Source organism: Manis javanica, chromosome 1, assembly GCF_040802235.1.
Source record: "Manis javanica isolate MJ-LG chromosome 1, MJ_LKY, whole genome shotgun sequence".
Taxonomy (NCBI): Eukaryota; Metazoa; Chordata; class Mammalia; order Pholidota; family Manidae; genus Manis; species Manis javanica.
Window position 1 is genome coordinate 56019584 of NC_133156.1, and position 21667 is coordinate 56041250.

The window sequence follows — 21667 nt, forward strand, 5'->3', positions numbered from 1 at the left end:
TTAGCATGTGTAATGTGGTGGTGGGGCGCACGGGGAGGGCTGTGCAACACAGAGAAGACGAGTAGGGATTCTGCAGCATCTTACTATGCTGATGGACAGTGACTCTAATGGGGGGTTTTTTGGGGTTGACTTGGTGAAGGGGGTAGCCTAGTAAACATAATGTTATTCATGTAATTGTAGATTGGTGATACCAAAATTACAAAAAAAAAAAAGACTAACTAGTAAAAGACTGAGAGAAATCTGTTAAATGACCACAGATTTAAGGACAGCCCAGCTTTGAGAACCCATAAACCAAAACATAAAGTTCTCTTGGCTCTGGATGTACAGGTAAGTGCTATTCCTAGTGCTTTGCTGCCATCTGTGATGTGGATCATAAACAAACAAGCAAAGAAAAGAACATGTTAACTTCAAAACTAAAATATCTCTAAGAGAAAAGGTTAAGAATCAGAGCCAATGTCCATTCAAAAAATGGGTGTCTATGTACATATGATTGTGTATGGAGATACACACATACAGACAAACACACACACCCGTTACACATAAACCTACTGAGAGTGGGCTGGAAAAGTAAAAAATTTTAATAGGCAAAAAAGGTAGATTGCTAGGGATCAGAAATTCTGTAAAAATCACAGTGGGGTGCTTACCAGGACACAAAGTTAATTCGTCTGCAGAACTCTCTGGCATAAGAACTGAGCTTCTCTTATTGGTCAAAGCAGCAACGCTGAAAAAAAAAAACAAACCTCAAGTGAATTCCCATTAAAATAAATCAAAACACAGGGCCAAAAGCAATGGTGAATCATTCACAAAGCCACAAGTAATGTCATACCTCCTGTCCAATACCACAAAAGCACAACAGGGAAGCAAGGAATCTGTAGTGAAAACTCTAGGCCAGTTAGAGGGAAAACCAATATGCTACAACTTCAGTTCCAGTGAAACCACTGAATGAAAAGAATTCCCTTTTGGAGTCAACAAAGGAAGGCTGGAGCATAAGGATTATCTATGAATACCACTGAAGACAAAAACCGCACTCCAATATAAGGATGTCAAATGTGTTCTATAGCCTCCATCTCAATCTTCAGAAGGCTAGAGATCTGTAAACTCGTAAGAGAAGATATGAAGATTCTCTTGACAACTCATTCATTTTTCCTCATCTTGCAGTTAAATTTCCTCTTTACCTCAAGTGTGGCTTTCCAAACAACAAAAATAAGAAATAATTTTAAACTGCCCTACAGTAAAAATCTACCCATGCAAGTTGAATAACTGGTTCTAAGAAAAATAAAATTATGAATGGCTCCCCTCATCCAATCTTCTGGTTTACCCAGCCTGTTCATGGAATCCAGTCTTTTCTTGATACAGGAACACATGGCTGAGAGATCTGAGCATTTGAGCAAGCCCCTTCATACTTCATAGAGCCTTATGACTGTTTGATTAAGTATGCAAAAGGACACTTAAAAAACATAAATCCTCACATCAACCAAGAAGCACAAAGAAGAGAGAAGAATCACTGACTCATGATAAATAGCTAAAAACTGATAAGAAACTGTAAGTGATTTCTCTCTGTAAATAAAACACCTCATGGCATTTGTTAGAAACCCAAGCCAGACAGTTTGCTCTGCGTGTAACATTAGGGCTCTCTTCAAAGGGTCCATTACAAAATAATTTGCTGACATTTATAAAATGGGCTAATCAATTTGAAGTCAAACCACATTGCCTGTAATTCCAACTCTCTCCTGGTAACATCATTTATTAAAACGTACATCTGCTCTACCCAAGGTTCACCACAACAAAGCAGAGAGACCTGCAGGAAGCAGAAGGCCTACTCTAGTTAAAACCACTTCCAAACTGTCTTAACAGCAGGAGAATCAAACCAAAGCCATATTCTTTAGCTTAACATACACTATCAACTTAACCAAAGCCTAAGAACACCAACTAAATTACAGCAAATGGCAACTGGGTCTCAACTTCTATATAAGATATGAAGGTCACTCAATACATAAAATTAAGCTCTTGAGTAACCCAAAGGTTCACTACCTGATAAAAGGGAAAAGTAACTGGAAGCCTGATCCAGTTAATAGTGCAGTATGACCACTCTAGCACTATACATGATTAAAGTGAGAAAACTGAAGGTAATCCCATTCATCAATCAGCAAGAATAATAGAGGAGGTAATAAAATATGACAATTAAGGGAAAAATAAGATGAAATAAGATTAAAAGTGGCATAGGACAGGGAGTGGAAGTGATACAGGTTCTATGTGGCTGAATAATTTGAAGGCTTCAAAAAGGATATAAGTCTTAAGTGTAGACTTAAAAGATGCATGCAGTTTGGATGCAGATAAAATAAGCATAAGCAGAGGGAACAAAAAGAGAAAAGAGACAGGAAGACTAGTAGGACCATAAAGAAATCAGTCTAGAGCCTTCAAATTGGCATAGGAAGCTAGTATAGTTAAAAGAGTAGCAAGATACAACTACTTTTTAGGAATAGTGTAAATGGAATTTGTACCAACATGACTGGATGAGGCAAGAAAACTTCTAAGATCTTTTCCATGCTAATAATATTCTAGGCTTCTATGAGACGCATATTGAAGAACTAGGGAGATAATGACTTCTCCTAGTCTGTGCTTATAAAAGAGCTAAAGATCCATGCAAGTTGCTCCTGTACAGTCTCACTCATGTGGTTCATTTCTCTTATTCAGGCACCATCAGAGGAGAGAATTCAGATTCATAACAACATATAATCTTACCTTTGTGAAGCAGGTACAGAGTTTCCTTCTTCAGAAGTTTCTTCAACAAGTTGCCCTTGGGAAGACTGTAAAGAAATATGTAACAACCTAACTATACAGGCAAAAAGGAATCAATTTCTCCTCCTTTAAAAAAGAAATTAATTGTTCAATATTACCACTCAGCAGTCAGCAATAAAATATTTTACATCACCTGTAATAAAATTAATTATGTTTCAGTAAAAAGAGCATATCCTGTGGAGTCAAAAGACTGGGATTTATATCACTGGTGATTACCTATTAACTCTGTGATCTTCAGTAAGTCACATCTGAATCAGTTTCCTCATCTTAAAATGGGTATTAACAATTGCCTCACAGAGTGTTACTGTGAGAATTTAAAAAAAGATAATATATGCAATACACAAAGACATACAAATATTAATTGGTGAGTCAAATGAATTAAGATTTCAGAAAAGCAATTATAAAGCTTATTGTGGAAAGAGGAAAAACAGAGGAAAATCCAGTTTTTAATGGAAATATTGAGTTCAGAAAAAAACACTACAATCCATGAAAGAGGTCTCTCTGGGTACAAATGAGCCATAACATAGGACATTCCAAGAGGAAGGTTATAAGATTCTTTTTCCTACAAATCTGCCACTATGGTTTTGGTATCTGGCTACAGGGATAAACTTTAAGAAATGTAACATATAAAGACTGGATATGGAAAAAATTATTTTCTATGCTTAATGGTAAAGCTGGTGCAAATGTCAACTCAAATGTAGGTACACAGAAGAGCACAGAAAAAATCAGCTACTGCTGCCTTAGGGGGACTTCTGAGAAGTACATGGGCTGTGAGGCTTCTTCTAATAGATGTAAAGCTCCTGGATGAAGTTTTCAGGGCCTCCTCACAGAATATAAATAACCTAAACAAGTTAGGCATCTCTCTACAATTCATGTAAATGATGAAAATACACTAAAAAATACAGGAATAGCTGAGATAAGCCTTCAGTCAAAGGGAAACTAAAGCTGTACAACGATCAGGAATGTAGTCATTATGAAAAATGAGAGTTGAACAAAACTGTCAAAAAGAGTAAAATACAACCGCAATAAATACATCACCTATTTGTTTGAACTCAGTAGTGACAAAACACTATTTCATTTGTGAAATATCAAAACAAAACAAAAGGGTAAACACTGACACCTAGTGTCCAGTTAATACAATTTCACCTTAAATGACCAGCCTTAGAACTAGTTTTGGCACTTCAAACAACTCCTCTACCTTAGGCTAAAGCATATTTCTATCTTTCCCACTGTAATTTTTAAAAAATTATTACATATCTATAATTTGCCAGGCTTATGCTAATCACTTTATCTCCTTTAATCCTCAAGAACTTTCTGAGGCAGAAACTATTTATTTTAGAAATGAGGAAAGTAAAACTTTAACAGGTTAAATAATTTGCCTAAAATCAGAGTGGTCAAAAGTGGAGCTGGGACATGTCTGACTCCAAACTCCATCCTCTAACCACTACAGTAATGTTAACTTAAATGATCTTCTTCCCAACCATTTCAACAGAGAATCCGAAGATGTCTTCAATAAATCATTCTGAAATTTCTAAACTTATACCTCAATGGCATTAAACTGAACACGGAGGTAAAGTGAGATTCTTCCAGAATATGAAAATAACATAGCAAAACAAGCCAACAAAATTTGATTCGAATACCTAAATCTTGCCAAAGTAAAGAGGAAAGCATGAAAGAAATGTAACTTTAAGGAAGCTGTGGCCTTATCAAGACATTGCACTCTGCCTGACAAAATAATATATTCATGGAAAAGGAACAGTTTCTAATGAATCTAAAAGAGAAAAATCCAAAGATCCAGAATCAAACAATGCCTTCAATACCATGTCCTGGGAAGTGAAAGTGAACAGACACATCATCTAGCCACCACAGCAATGTCTTCTGCTGTCTGGCACGGTAGCTTATCCAGTCTTTCCATAGACTAGTTGAATCATCCCTTTAAATTTCCATTTTCTGATTACTATATCAGCCTTCCATATACCTTAGTCTCAGTACATTGTGGACCTGAGTATTCAGGTCATTGAATCAGTATGACGCCCTCACACAATCTGGCCATTTCTGGAAAACAAATTCCAGTATCTAGACTGAAAACTAAGGATCAGACCCTATAAAGGGGACCATATCAATATACTACCCCTCCACTTCCCTGCTGTATGACCATCAAAATGATTTCTCTGTCTTCATTAACAACCTCCTGATTGTTCTGGTGATGCCAGAAACCAGTTATCATTTGACTCTAAAGCTATTATAGCTTTCATATAGACTAAGCAATCTGCCCCCGAGTGTTTTTCTGAATCCCTATCTCTAGGACTCTATTGCTATCTCTATCAATCAAGGAGTCTCACATATGGACAGCTCCAGCAAAGCCATAAAAACAACAGAAAATGTTCAACACACATAAATTCTTTCTATTCACAGTTTCTGAAAGCAAAAGACCAAGAAGTAAAATTATCATCATAAGACTCATTATTTGCTACAGAATTAATAAATGTATTTGTTTTGTTTTGTAAAGCGTTGGCAAGGTTGCAGTGAGCTAGGCATTCTCAAACATTGCTGGAAAGTAGTACAAATTTGAGCAACCTTTCTGAAAAGCAATTTGTCAATAAACACTAAGTCTTTTTTTTTAATGTTTATAACTTTAACCCAGCATTTTCATGCTCTCTACCCAAGTACACTAATTTTAAATAAAAGCATTATCTAGAAAGATGTTTATCATAACCAAAATATTCAGCAATAGGAAAATATTATGTAAATTCACAGCCAGATTATGTAGTCATTAAAAATGAAATCTATAAATAATTTTAACATAAGAAAATGTTTACATGTTAACTTAAAAATACAAAAATATATCTAAAGCACACAAAATACAGGTATGAAAAAAAGATGAAAATACATCACTGGATAGTAAGATTATGAATGCAAATTTATTTCTTTATAAACTTTCTAGCATTTTTCAATAATTCTAAGTGATTTCTAAAAGTAATGTTAATACTTGATACTTACAAAGTTGTCTGCCTGGTCTCTTTTTACTGAGGAATATCCCTCACCCTCCCACTACATTATAGCAGTGGCCCCATAGCAATTTGTACAGTTTGACATGTACCCTCTTCAGGCCACAGCCAACTGGGCTGGTGAGGGCCCAAGTGGGCCATAAGTCCCTTCCTAGAAATCTGAAATTGGAATTGGGAGAGAGTTAATATCCTATAACCTATATCTCAAGTTTGGAAGCTGTAGAATCAGCATCTTCCATCTGCCATGTAAAGAGAGAAGTAAAGGCAGGCTGTTTGCAGGGAGAAAATGAAGCAGATACAATATAGCAATGAGATACAGAAAAATTATAAATTATTTTCTAGACCTACTACTTTCTTCAGCCTTGATTACGACCCTGTTTTGAAATTTATGAGGCACCCTGTTCCTCATGATAAAGTCCTCTTTTTAATTAAGTTAGCCTGATTTAGGTTTTTTTGTAGTCAAATAGTACTAATTAATAATATAATTTGTAGTATTTGGTGGCCTGCTCATGAAGTCAGAAAACTTCAATCTAATAGGGCCACCTACTAGTCTGGCCACTTGCAGGCTATTCCAAGGGCACTGCTTTCAAACCTCAGAACTTGACACAAAGTGTATGCTCTAGAACTCTGGCCCCTAGGATCTTTGAAGCTAACAACTTGAATTACAAACAAATTATTAAGTGTTCACTCTGTGGAGTCAGTTTATTCTTTTAAGGAGAAGCATCTCTGAATTGCAAAGAACTAACAAAAAAAAACATGTTATCATAAGCATAATCTAACTTACCTTAATAAACTAAAAGGATTATTAAGAAAAATCCTTTCTATTCCCATAGAGCAATTCTTCCAGAATGTGGATGAAGAAGACTACTAGGGAAGAGTAATTCCAATAAATGACCTTCTGGTTCCTTAGCAAGAGCTACCATTTATTGAGAGCCTATAATCACCTAAGTATTATACTAAGCATTTTCAATAATTTCATCTTAATCATTAAACTATGTAAAGACATCTATTGCTACTCCCATTTTACAGATGTAAAAACTGAGATTCAGAGAAGCTGAATGGCTTCCTTAAAGGTACAGTTACTGAAACACAAAAGTCAAAATTCAAAGCACAAAACCACACTCTCCACTCTGTTATGAAATTTCTCACAGCTACCATTTCTTGAACTCTTATCAGGACAGAAATAACAAATAGGATAAAAGCAAAACAAAGCCAAAAACTCAGAGTCCGATTACAGAAATAACAAAAACAGTACACTCATAAAACAGAATACTCTTTAAAATCATAGCTTGTAATGAGTTTGTAAATATATCATTGCTTTATGATATTCAGAGAAAAAAACTATATAATCTTTCATATATAATATAATATAGGTATGTCAGAAAAGACTGAAAAGGCAACCTCAATGTTCCCAAATGGGATATTTTTAGTAAATTATAGAAAACCACTACAAGGTAGAATCAGAAATAAACTGTTATGTGAAGGGAAAAATAAACTAGAAAACTGTCTGTACTTCATATCACAAAGGATGACCACTTCTCCTATTATATAAAGGGTGCCTACAAACCACTAAGCAAATGACTGTTGAAAAAGAAAAATGCCCATAAGATCTAAACAGACAGAAAAGGAAATATAAATGGGTCTCAACTACACACATAAGAGAAATGCAAATTAACGCTGCACTGAGATAACTATTTTCATCTTTCAGACTGTCAAAGATCAAGAAGTCCTAATACTGCTCTATTGATACGAGCATGGACAAGCTGGTACTCATACATTATACAATCTCTATGGAAGGCAATTTGGTAACAGTTAACAAAATTGTAAATGCATAATACTTTACTCCACCAATTACATCTACAAGGAATTTTTCTACATGTATCTCCTATGTGGATAAAACATCTGTACAAGAGTAATTACTGAAGAAGTGTTTGTTAATAGTAAAATACTGGAAACATACTAAATGTACACCAACAGAGGCACTTCATAAACTCACCCATACATGGTGTATTAAACATCCAAAAAAAGGAGAATACATTTTTTATGCAATGTCATGGAATGATCTCATATAAGTAAATTATTAATGTACTGTTATGAAAGCAAGGTGCAGAATAATGTGGAGAGTATGCTATCACCTGTGTAAAAGAAGGTGAGGAAAAGAACATGTATACACATTTGTTTGTACCACATAAAATATCTTGGAAAGATACATTAGAAACCAGTAACAAGGGTTTAACTCCAGGGAGGGGAACTGGGTGGCTGGGGAAGGGGATAGGAGACAGACTTCTATATCTTTTTTGACTTTTGAGCCATGTGAACATTATTCTTTAAAATCTTATTTTGAGCCATGTGAACATTATTACCTCTTCAAGAATAATGTTTCAAGAATAATCTCTGAATAAATCATCCTTAATCACAGCATCACTGACCCTTACCTGACTATGACTGGTTGTTGGTTCTTCCTCCAACAAAAGTTTCTCTTTCAAGCTTTTAATTGTGCTTTCTTGGAAATCCTTGGTTTTTGAGTGCCAGACAGATGCCCTAGACTCCTGCCTCTCCTTTTTGTCTTCATCTCCCATATCTTCTGAGATGCCTTCATTTTTCTCACTAGCCTGATCTCCTTGGCCACATTCATTCTGGATCAGAGAAGGAGGTCTAGGTAACACTGGTTCCCCAAACGCTTTTTTTTTAAAGAACTGCCTCTGAGCAATTTTCAGGCTCTTTTGATAGACCTCCAACTGGCAGAGAATGACCTTGGTATACTGGTTAGGGTCTACTCCAGTAGGGCAGAATGGAATACCCCAGAAGTAGTGCACAGTGCCTTCAGTGTCCTGGAGACCTTTGGCATCTGCTGGGGTAGGCAGATAGTGCTTAGATATGTCCCCCTTACCCTGGGAGTCTTTGTGAAAAGCATAACCCCTTCCAGTACTTTCCTGTGGCTTCCCACACTGTGTGTGCTCAGCCAAGTGGCCAGTACATCTGTCAAAACATTTAATGTTCTCATTCTCAAACACTGGCTGGCTTGATTGGTCCCAGCTTCCTGAGCTGCCAGAGACCGGCTCCTCTTCAGTGTTTTCATTGTGGTCCCAAGGCTCCTCTCTTTCCTCAGCCTCGTTTCCCTGACTGATATGTGAGCCTTTAAACAGTGATGGAGGTACCAGCTGCCATATGCCTGTAGGTATTTGAGAAAAAGTAGGGCTAAAGACAAACTGATTTTTATTAAGAGGGTTGGTAAGTTATCACTTACCAAGAATTACATAATGTGAGTAAAAAAAGGCTCTTCTTTGGGTTTAACCAAATGCTGGCTTTTCCTTGGAAATAAAAAGTATGCTGGATATTAGTGATATCTCAACTATTTTGATTTAATCTCTTTAATACCACAAATAGATTTTAGGCATTTCTGTACACTACTCTCAGCATGAGAGCCCTGTAATATTATACTTCATGACTGGAAGGAGTCAGAACAGGAAGACATGCCTTCAGTGGTCCCAGAGTCTGTGGCTTTCTCTTGATGGGACTGTGAAGATGGTCCAGTGGCCAGAGGTTGAGATCTGGTAGCAGAAGCATCAGAAGGCCGGCAACTCTGAAACAAGTGATTCCCACACCAGACCAGGTTTATTATTAAAACAGCTATACATGAAGGGTCATAGGAAAGACAAATAGGGAAGGTTACTGTCCCTAATACATTCGCCTCTCCAAAACGAAGATGCTCAATTCAAATGAATTCCACAATGTGTACTGAACGCCTGCTAGGTGCAAAGTGCTGTACTAGATCACAATATTAAATCCTTTTCTAATATAGAAGTGAATGGCGTAAAGGACCTGCCACTGGCAAATACTCTTCACATTTAAAATAATTTCAACTGCACATACTCAAATTACAATTTAACATTACTTTTTTTAAATTTATATTTTAAAACTGTCCATTCTTTCCAAAACCCTCCTCTGGTTCTCATTCCCTTTCGCTCTTCCCACAAAACAGAGAGATGAGCACCTCATCTTGCTCACTTTGGGTTTTCTGTTACTCAGTAACTCTTTTCAGAAGCTGCCAACTACTATGGTTCTCTTAGACCATGGACTGAAAATACATGGGACAGAAGAAAACTCATTCATATAACTAACAAAACACTTCAAATTTGGTTCACCAACAATTCAACAGAGACTTTAAAAATTATGATGGGAAATACTTCTTAGTTGAAAACCCTATGAACTACAGCTAGTTCCTAATGCAACCATAAAACTGCAGAAGTAAAAGAATATGGCCGTCAATTCTCACAAAATTTTTCAACACAGTGTATTTACATTCAGGCTTTCTTCAATGGCTTTCCTCAAGAGCTCCTCCTCTTCTTTCTCCTGGCTATTCACTTCCCTAGCTTCCTGTTCACTCATTTTGAGAGCCAGAGCAAACTGTTCTTCTTCTGTCATTTCTGTAAGAGGACAGGGAAAAGAGAGGGGAGGAAGACAAACACTCAATAAGCATGGAAGCAAGAAACAGAATTATTAAACTTTTCAAGTGAAGCCACTACAAGTCATTCAATACAGTTTTATAATCTTACAAATGAGGAAAGCTCCAAAAGATTGGCCATGATCAGTAGCAGCAGTTACAACAAGAATCCTGGGTTAACTAGACTATAAGCTCCCATAAAGACAGAATTTTTGCCCTTTATTGTTCACTGTTATATGTACAGCACATAAAAGAGTGCATGGCACCTTGCAGATACTCAATAAATATTTGATAAATGACTAAATAGAGGACCTGACTCCCACTCTAGAGGTTTTTGCTACACATTACACTGTTTTATGCTCAACATCTAACTAGAATAAATTTACTCTTCAGAATCCTCAGAATTTACCCAGTAGAAAAGCCCTAATGGCCAGAATGTGATATCCAAACACCATTAAAAGCAACTACCTTGAAGAAACGGCTAATTCCAAATCTGGAACATAAATTGTAGATCAGCTAGAATGTCTGTCTTATCTGTTAACAATGAGTCTATCAAGTACTACTAAGGTCATACCAAAATAACTTAATAACCAACTTAAAAAGATTCTCACTGGGCAAAAACAGTGACAAGAACATTGATAAGGATAATGAATACAACTAATTAAAACACAGTAAATATGTTTATATCTATGAATTCATAATGATACTTACATTTAAAAACACAACTAATCGGTCATTGTTGAAGAACGTAAATGAATCAATTATTTTGAAAACTGGTAAATAAAAGGACAGAGTCAAGCTTTTGTTCTACTCTTCCAATATAAGTTATATTACTAGGTAACCAAATAGATGTTTTAAAGACTTATTCTAACTAATTCATATAAAGGCAATGATAAATTTAGACTACTGCTACTTGGTATAATGTCTGTGGAGAAAACTGGCAATGTCTAACCAACTATGTGACCCAGCAACCCCAATTTTAGCAATTTACTCTAAAGATATACTTTGAACTTTTTTTAAAAAAGTAAGTATGTACTACATCATTCATTGCAACATTGTTTGAATTTGCAAAACACGAATCTACTTAAGGACCAACACAGGACACTGATTGAACAAACTCTGATATATATAAATGTAAAAGACAGAAAGGCATCTGTGGACTGGTAACAAAATGATATCAAGAATATTAAATTTTTAAAAAGCAAAATACAAGAGAGTGTATATAGTATGCTACCTTTTGTGTTAGAAAGGAGAAATAAGAAAATATACATACAACTATTTTTGCCAAGAGTGACAGAAGAGGGATAAATAAGAAACTAATCCAACTTGTTACCAATCAACTACTTACAGGTAGTTGGGAACAAGGCAGAAAGGAGGGAATGACAGTTCTTTGACTATATCTTTTTGTATATCTTTGATTTATAGACTCATGTAAATTTTAAATATTTTTTTAAAAAGTAAAATAAATTCAATAGGAGGGAGCCCTAAAACTGAGTCCAAACATAAAAAAATGCACCCAGCTGAATTTGAAATGACCTTATTGAGAATAAAAACATCAAATTTGTGCAATGTACCTAATGTAATGTTCAGAGAAATTATAACTTTATGCAATATTAGAAAAGTTTTAAAATTAATGATTCAAGTTTCCCACTTTAAGAAGATAGAAAATAAAGAGTGAAATTAACCCAAAGTAAGTAAAAAGAAATATAAGAATCAGAAATCAACAAAAGAGTCACTGGCATACAATAGAGGAAAAATACTAAAGAAACCAAGAACTGGTTCTACGAAAAGGTGAATAAATTTATAAAACTCTACACTGATGAGGGACAAAGCCCACAAATTAACAATATAAGGAATAAAAAGAAGAGATATATCACTATATATTATAGTCATGGAAAGAAATAATAATGGAATATTGTGCTATTTTATGCTAATAAATTTGACAGCTTGCATCATGCATTCTCAATAGGGGTGACATCATCCCCAAACAGATGTTAAAAAACCTTACTCTCTTTATGTATAAAACATAGATAGGTGCGACTATAGACTATCTACTGTTAAAAGAACATATGGGACGTGAACAGTTCCCAGGAATGTGTTGTTTTAATTTGTCTGACTTTTCTCAAACTATTCAAATTCATTTAGACAATATCCAACATAATTGATAAGTTTTCACAAATGCCTAGGGTACCTAACTGGTTTTCTTGGTTTCACTGGATATGGCTGGTAATTGTAGGTCTGCTTTTGTTATGTATCTGTATTCCTATTCTGTTAATGTGTGTACGCAATTTAATTAGTAGTTTGTTAAAACCTATACATACTTATGTTACTCTACAAGAAGATATGTCAAAGAAATAATCTTCCCATGTTTTCTTCCGTCTGCTACTTCTACAGCTTTTCTTCTTCCTTCCTAATTACAAACCTTTAGTAGAATTCGTGCCTCATATCGAAAATTACCGAGTATCATAATTCTTCCAAGTGGTAAAGACACCTCAAGACAAACGCTGGGCATAGAAGCCACAGGGCATAAATCTGCAAAGAAGTAAAAAGCTAACCTTTTCAAAGAATATTGCTTCTCTCTCACTTACCAACTTTACATTTCCCTGTATGGCCCCAGAAGATGACTGGTTAGCCAGAGACAGATAAGATTCCTCAAGGGAGGAACAACCTAAGACAGGCACAGTCGCAGGGGGGCCATCAGGTGAGAAACTGGGGATCAACAGAGGTGAGGCTTAGAACCTCAACCCCCAGTTTTGAGAGAAATCTTCTGCATCCATGGATGTTTTGTTGCCCTTGTCTAGCTTGGATTAATACTTAGTCTGTAGGCACAGACCTGATCATCTACATTTGCCCTCTTACAGCACTAAATTATGTTTTCTACCTTTATCTTGCATCTACCTACCACTTCAGCATTTTATTTAAAAAAAAATAATAATAAGGGAGAAATGTGGGATTCACATATAAATAAAGTACAAAAATCAAAAGAATAATCATACCTGACTTGATTGTTTATAGTTCATGATGCGTGATCAAAACTGAAAGTTTCTGTGATATGTCTACCCTCACACTGTTCACCATGTAAGAACTTATTCACTATGTAAGAACTTGTTCACCATGTAAGAACTTATTTGTTATGCTTTAGAAGATTGGAGACTGTTGAGAATTAGGCTTGGGGTTGATTAATGATTATGCATTGAGTCCCCTATACAGAATTTTATTGTTGTTAACAAGCATTTGATCAATAAATATGAGAGATGCCCTCTCAAAAAAAAAAACACATAGATATACAATCAGTACATAAACAAGACCTACAGCATTATCTGTGGCATTAAAATTTCACAGGGACAGCCCTGGTTAGGAAATAAAATGTCTAAAAAGGACACTTTGGAGAACAATGAAAAAGGATTGAGAACAACAGCAACAAAAATAATCATTAAAAAACACAAACTATGATAACTGACACAATAAGTAGAAAATGTGAATAGTCTTATATCAAAGAAATTAAATTTGTAATTAAAATTTTTGAATAAAGAAAATCCCAGGGTTTTCTGACATTCGTCACTGGTGAATTCTACTCATGAATAAAGAAAAAATAATACCAAATTAATTCAGAAAATAAGAATTTGATTCTCCCAAAACTGACTTACAGAGTCAACATAATCCCAATCACAATCTCAAGCTCCTTTAATGGGACATAACAAAAAATTCAGAAATTGGAGGCGGAGCCAAGATGGCGGCGTGAGCAGAGCAGTGGAAATCTCCTCCCAAAAACACATAGAGCTATGAAAATATAACAAAGAAAAATCTTCCAAAAATAGAGCCCACAGGACACAGGACAACATCCAGACCACATCCACACCTGCAAGAACCCAGTGCCTTGCAAAGGGGGTAAGATACAAGCTCCCGCCCGGCGGGACCCGAGCGCCCCTCCCCCCGGCTCCCGGCGGGTGGAAAGAAACCGGAGCGGTTTTTTTTCTGGCGAGTGCTTTTTGGAAGCCTTAAAAGGACAGGGACCCCGGTGCTAGGGAGGCAGGGCGGCGGAACTGGTGAGCGGGTGCCTGGGAGCGGCGCCTGAGGACAAAGAATATCCCGCGTTTTTCCCTGAGGGACCGGTGGGCGGGTGCCTGAGACCAGCACCTGAGGACGGAGGAAATCACGTGTTTTTCCCCTTTTTTTTTTCTCTTTTTGGCGAGGGCTTTTTGGAAGCCTTAAAGGGACAGGGACCCTGGTGCTAGGGAGGCAGGGCAGCGGGACTGGTGAGCGGGTGCCTAGGACTAGCGCCTGAGGACAAAGAATATCGCGTGTTTATCCCTGCGGGACCAGTGGGCGGGTGCTTTTAGGAAGCCTTGAAGGAACAGGGACCCTGGTGCTAGGGAGGCAGGGCAGCAGGACAAGTGAGCGGCTGCCTGGGACCGGCGCCTGAGGACAAAAAAAAAAAATCAAGTGTTTTTTCCTTTTTTTTTTTTTTCTGTTCCCTCTCTAATTGTTGCTGTTGTTGTTTTGGTTTGGAGAGTGCTTTTTGTAAGTATTAAAGGGGCAGGACGTCACTTAGAACAGAGACAGGGAATCTGGGGATTTCTGGGCACTCTAACCCCCTGGGCAGCAGAGAGCACAGAGGCCCCTTACGGAGATAAATAGCCTCCCAGCCGCTCCCCCTCCAACAGGGCTCCACCACTTTGGAGGAGCAGCCCCAGCCAGGCCACGCCCACAGCAACAGTGGAGATAAACCCCATAGCAAACAGGCAGGAAGCAGAAGCCCTGTCTGCACACAGCTGCCCAGCAAAAGCCACTAGAGGTCGCTACTCTTCCAGGTGAGGAAGGCCACAAACCAACAAGAAGGGAAGCTCTTCCAGCGGTAACTTGTACCAGCTCTGCACACTATCTCTATCACCATGAAAAGACAAAACTACAGGCAGACAAAGATCACAGAGACAACACCTGAGAAGGAGACAGACCTAACCAGTCCTCCTGAAAAAGAATTCAAAACAAAAATCATGAACATGCTGACAGAGATGCAGAGAAAAATGCAAGAGCAATGGGATGAGATGCAGAGAAAAATGCAAGAGCAGTGGGATGAAGTCCAGAGGGAGATCACAGATGTCAGGAAGGAGATTACAGAAGTGAAACAATCCCTGGAAGGATTTATAAGCAGAATGGATAAGATGCAAGAGGCCATTGAAGGAATAGAAGCCAGAGAACAGGAATGTATAGAAGCTGACATAGAGAGAGATAAAAGGATCTCCAGGAATGAAACAACACTAAGAGAACTATGTGACCAAGCCAAAAGGAATAATATTCGTATTATAGGGATACCAGAAGAAGAAGAAAGAGGAAAAGGGATAGAAAGTCTCCTTGAAGAAATAATTGCTGAAAACTTCCCCAAACTGGGGGAGGAAATAATCGAACAGACCATGGAATTACACAGAACCCCCAACAGAAAGGATCCAAGGAGAACAACACCAAGACACATAGTAATTAAAATGGCAAGGATCAAGGACAAGGAAAGAGTTTTAAAGGCAGCTAGAGAGAAAAAGGTCACCTATAAAGGAAAACCCATCAGGCTAACATCAGACTTCTCGACAGAAACCCTACAGGCCAGAAGACAATGGCATGATATACTTAATGCAATGAAACAGAAGGGCCTTGAACCAAGGATACTGTATCCAGCACGACTATCATTTAAATATGATGGCGGGATTAAACAATTCCCAGACAAGCAAAAGCTGAGGGAATTTGCTTCCCACAAACCACCTCTACAGGGCATCCTACAGGGACTGCTCTAAGTGGCAGCACCCCTAAAAAGAGCACAGAACAAAACACACAACATATGAACAATGGAGGAGGAGGAATAAGAAGGGAAAGAAGAAAAGAATCTCCAGACAGTGTATATAACAGCTCAATAAGCGAGCTAAGTTAGGCAGTAAGATACTAAAGAAGCTAACCTTGAACCTATGGTAACCACGAATCTAAAGCCTGCAATGGCAGTAAGTACATATCTCTCAATAGTCACCCTAAATGTAAATGGACTTAATGCACCAATCAAAAGACACAGAGTAACAGAATGGATAAAAAAGCAAGACCCATCTATATGCTGCTTACAAGAAACTCACCTTAAACCCAAAGATAAGCATAGACTAAAAGTCAAGGGATGGAAAAACATATTTCAGGCAAACAACAGTGAGAAGAAAGCAGGGGTTGCAGTACTAATATCAGACAAAATAGACTTCAAAAGAAAGAAAGTAACAAGAGATAAAGAAGGACACTACATAATGATAAAGGGCTCAGTCCAACAAGAGGATATAACCATTCTAAATATATATGCACCCAATACAGGAGCACCAGCATATGTGAAGCAAATACTAACAGAACTAAAGAGGGAAATAGACTGCAATGCATTCATTTTAGGAGACTTCAACACACCACTCACCCCGAAAGATAGATCCACCGGGCAGAAAATAAGCACACAGAGGCACTGAACAACACACTAGAACAGATGGACCTAATAGACATCTATAGAACTCTACATCCAAAAGCAACAGGATATACATTCTTCTCAAGTGCACATGGAACATTCTCCAGAATAGACCACATACTAGCTCACAAAAAGAGCCTCAGTAAACTCCAAAATATTGAAATTCTACCAACCAATTTTTCAGACCACAAAGGTATAAAAGTAGAAATAAATTCTACAAAGAAAACAAAAAGGATCACAAACACATGGAGGCTTAACAACATGCTACTAAATAATCAATGGATCAATGAACAAATCAAAATAGAGATCAAGGAATATATAGAAACAAATGACAACAACAACACTAAGCCCCAACTTCTGTGGGACGCAGCGAAAGCAGTCTTAAGAGGAAAGTATATAGCAATCCAGGCACACTTGAAGAAGGAAGAAGAATCCCAAATGAATAGTCTAACATCACAATTATCGAAACTGGAAAAAGAAGAACAAATGAGGCCTAAAGTCAGCAGAAGGAGGGACATAATAAAGATTAGAGAAGAAATAAACAAAATTGAGAAGAATAAAACAATAGCAAAAATCAACGAAACCAAGAGCTGGTTCTTTGAGAAAATAAACAAAATAGATAAGCCTCTAGCCCAACTTATTAAGAGAAAAAGAGAATCAACACAAATCAACAGAATCAGAAATGAGAATGGAAAAATCACGACAGACTCCACAGAAATACAAAGAATTATTAAAGACTACTATGAAAACCTATATGCCAACAGGCTGGAAAACCTAGAAGAAATGGACAACTTCCTAGAAAAATACAACCTCCCAAGACTGACCAAGGAAGAAACACAAAAGTTAAACAAACCATTTATGAGCAAAGAAATTGAAACGGTAATCAAAAAACTACCCAAGAACAAAACCCCGGGGCCAGACGCATTTACCTCGGAATTTTATCAGACACACAGAGAAGACATAATACCCATTCTCCTTAAAGTGTTCCACAAAATAGAAGAAGAGGGAATACTCCCAAACTCATTCGATGAAGCCAACATCACCCTAATACCAAAACTAGGCAAAGACCCCACCAAAAAAGAAAATTACAGACTAATATCCCTGATGAATGTAGATGCAAAAATACTCAATAAAATATTAGCTAACAGAATTCAACAGTATATCAAAAGGATCATACACCATGACCAAGTGGGATTCATCCCAGGGATGCAAGGATGGTACAACATTCGAAAATCCATCAACATCATCCACCACATCAACAAAAAGAAAGACAAAAACCACATGATCATCGCCATAGATGCTGAAAAAGAATTTGACAAAATTCAACATCCATTCATGATAAAAACTCTCAGCAAAATGGGAATAGAGGGCAAGTACCTCAACATAATAAAGGCCATATATGATAAACCCACAGCCAGCATTATACTGAACAGCAAGAAGCTGAAAGCATTTCCTCTGAGATCGGGAACCAGACAGGGATGCCCACTCTCCCCACTGTTATTTAACATAGTACTGGAGGTCCTAGCCACGGCAATCAGACAAAACAAAGAAATACAAGGAATCCAGATTGGTAAAGAAGAAGTTAAACTGTCACTATTTGCAGATGATATGATACTGTACATAAAAAACCCTAAAGACTCCACTCCAAAACTACTAGAACTGATATCAGAATACAGCAAAGTTGCAGGATACAAAATTAACACACAGAAATCTGTAGCTTTCCTATACACTAACAATGAATCAATAGAAAGAGAAATAAGGAAAACAATTCCATTCACCATTGCATCAAAAAGAATAAAATACCTAGGAGTAAACCTAACCAAAGAAGTGAAAGACTTATACTCTGAAAACTACAAGTCACTCTTAAGAGAAATTAAAGGGGACACTAATAAATGGAAACTTATCCCATGCTCATGGCTAGGAAGAATTAATATCGTCAAAATGGCCATCCTGCCCAAAGCAATATACAGATTTGATGCAATCCTTCTCAAATTACAAGCAACATTCTTCAATGAATTGGAAGAAATAATTCAAAAATTCATATGGAAACACCAAAGACCCCGAATAGCCAAAGCAATCCTGAAAAAGAAGAATAAAGTAGGTGGGATCTCACTCCCCAACTTCAGGCTCTACTACAAAGCCATAGTAATCAAGACAATTTGGTACTGGCACAAGAACAGAGCCACACACCAGTGGAACAGATTAGAGACTCCAGACATTAACCCAAACATATATGGTCAATTAATATTTGATAAAGGAGCCATGGACATACAATGGCAAAATGACAGTCTCTTCAACAGATGGTGCTGGCAAAACTGGACAGCTACATGTAGGAGAATGAAACTGGACCATTGTCTAACCCCATATACAACGGTAAACTCAAAATGGATCAAAGACCTGAATGTAAGTCATGAAACCATTAAACTCTTGGAAAAAAACATAGGCAAAAACCTCTTAGACATAAACATGAGTGACCTCTTCTTGAACATATCTCCCCGGGCAAGGAAAACAACAGCAAAAATGAGCAAGTGGGACTACATTAAGCTGAAAAGCTTCTGTACAGCAAAAGACACCATCAATAGAACAAAAAGGAACCCTACAGTATGGGAGAATATATTTGAAAATGACACATCCGATAAAGGCTTGACGTCCAGAATATGTAAAGAGCTCACACGCCTCAACAACCAAAAAACAAATAACCCAATTAAAAAATGGGCAGAGGAACTGAACAGACAGTTCTCTAAAAAAGAAATACAGATGGCCAACAGACACATGAAAAGATGCTCCACATCGCTAATTATCAGAGAAATGCAAATTAAAACTACAATGAGGTATCACCTCACACCAGTAAGGATAGCTGCCATCCAAAAGACAAACAACAACAAATGTTGGCGAGGCTGTGGAGAAAGGGGAACCCTCCTACACTGCTGGTGGGAATGTAAATTAGTTCAACCATTGTGGAAAGCAGTATGGACGTTCATCAAAATGCTCAAAACAGACCTACCATTTGACCCAGGAATTCCACTCCTAGGAATTTACCCTAAGAACGCAGCAATCAAGTTTGAGAAAGACAGATGCACCCCTATGTTTATCACAGCACTATTTACAATAGCCAAGAATTGGAAACAACCTAAATGTCCATCGGTAGATGAATGGATAAAGAAGATGTGGTACATATACACAATGGAATACTACTCAGCCATAAGAAGTGGAAAAATCCAACCATTTGCAGCAACATGGATGGAGCTGGAGAGTATTATGCTCAGTGAAATAAGCCAAGTGGAGAAAGAGAAATACCAAATGATTTCACTCATCTGAGGAGTATAGGAACAAAGGAAAAACTGAAGGAACAAAACAGGAGTGGAATTACAGAACCCAAAAATGGACTAACAGGTACCAAAGGGAAAGGAACTGGGGAGGATGGGTGGGCAGGGAGGGATAAGGGGGGAAGAAGAAGAAGGGGGGTATTAAGATTAGCATGCATGGGGGGGAGGGAGAAAGGGGAGGGTGGGCTGCACAACACAGAGAGGACAAGTAGTGACTCTACAACATTTTGCTAAGCTGATGGACAGTAATCGTAATGTGGTTGTTAGGGGGGACCTGATATAGGGGAGAGCATAGTAAACATAGTATTCTTCATGTAGGTATAGATTAAAAATTAAAAAAAAAAAAAAAAAAGAAAGAAAGAAAGAAAAGGGGGATTACTCCTTGATAGGATAAAATTATTGGTAAATCAAAGATCAACGCATGCTTTAAATATCCTTAATGTTGATCACTTAAAGGGTGTCAGATGATCAGCTATGGAGGTACTCTTTTCTGATAATATTCCTTTCTCTTAATAAAAAAAAAAAAAGCAGTTACTGTGTGCTGACCTCCAATGAGTTCTGCACAGTGGTATATAGGGCATGTCAAAGTGTGGGCAAAGGGTCTGTTTGTTTGTTTCTACGCAGAACATCAAGGCCTAGCTTGGATACCCAGAAAATGAACTAAGATACGATATGAGGAGGAGCTTCCGGCATCAGCACTCTCTGGAGGACTTGTGCCAGGGGATGATCATCAAAAAGCCTCCACAGGGATCCGGACGATGCTGCGGTTGTGGCTGCATCCAGCCCACCGTCTCCTGGACTTGCCATAGGAATGAGGAGGGAGATGTCTAGGCTGGCATGTGCATACAGTGAGACAACGAATTTGACCGGATCTGTACTGTTGGAACTCAACCAGGAGTTGGGAGGGGTGCAAGGTGTAGCACTCCAAAATCTTATGACTATAGACTATCTACAGTTAAAAGAACATATGGGATGTGAACAGATCCCAGAAATGGGCTGCTTTAATTTGTCTGATTTCTCTCAGACGGTTCAAGTACAGTTGGACAATATCCATCATATCATAGACAAATTTTCACAAATGCCTAGGGTGCCTAAATGGTTTTCTTGGCTTCACTGGAGATGGATGGTAATTATAGATTTGCTTTGTTTATGTCACTGTATTCCTATTATGTTAATATGTGAGTGCAAATTAGTTGGTAGTTTAAAACCTATACATGCTTAAGGTACTCTACAAGAAGATATGTCAAAGAAATAATCAATCCTCCCATGTTTCCTTCCATATGCTACATCTGTAGCTTTTCTTCTTTCTTCCTAATTACAACCCTTAAATAGAATTCGTGCCTCATATCGAATTTACCAAGTATCATAATTCCTCCAGGTGGTAAAGATACCTCGAGACAAGTGCTGGGCATAGAACCCACAGGGCATAAATCTGCAAAGAAGTGAAAAGCTAACGTTTTCAAACAATATGGCTTCTCTCTCACTTACCAACTTTACATTTCCCTGTATGGCCCCGGAAGAGGACTGGTTAGCCAGAGACGGGTAAGATTCCTCAAGGGAGGAACAACCTAAGACAGGCACAGTCTCAGGGGGGCCATCAGGTGAGAATTTGGGGATC

At 37.6% G+C, this 21667-nt stretch overlaps 1 protein-coding gene across 2 annotated transcripts in view; it reads right to left on the reverse strand.

Moving 5' to 3' along the window:
- UIMC1 (ubiquitin interaction motif containing 1) overlaps positions 1-21667 on the reverse strand; it is a 138565-nt gene that overhangs the window by 51809 nt on the left and 65089 nt on the right. Inside the window, exons 4-8 of one of the 2 annotated variants that reach the window (XM_036995058.2) lie at positions 10110-10234; positions 9285-9390; positions 8243-8979; positions 2743-2807; positions 645-721 (exon numbers count right to left, since the gene is read on the reverse strand). In XM_036995058.2, coding sequence (XP_036850953.1) covers positions 645-721; positions 2743-2807; positions 8243-8979; positions 9285-9390; positions 10110-10234 — 1110 coding nt within the window. The remainder of the gene's footprint in view (positions 1-644; positions 722-2742; positions 2808-8242; positions 8980-9284; positions 9391-10109; positions 10235-21667) is intronic. The other variant, XM_073232656.1, reaches the window with a different exon arrangement.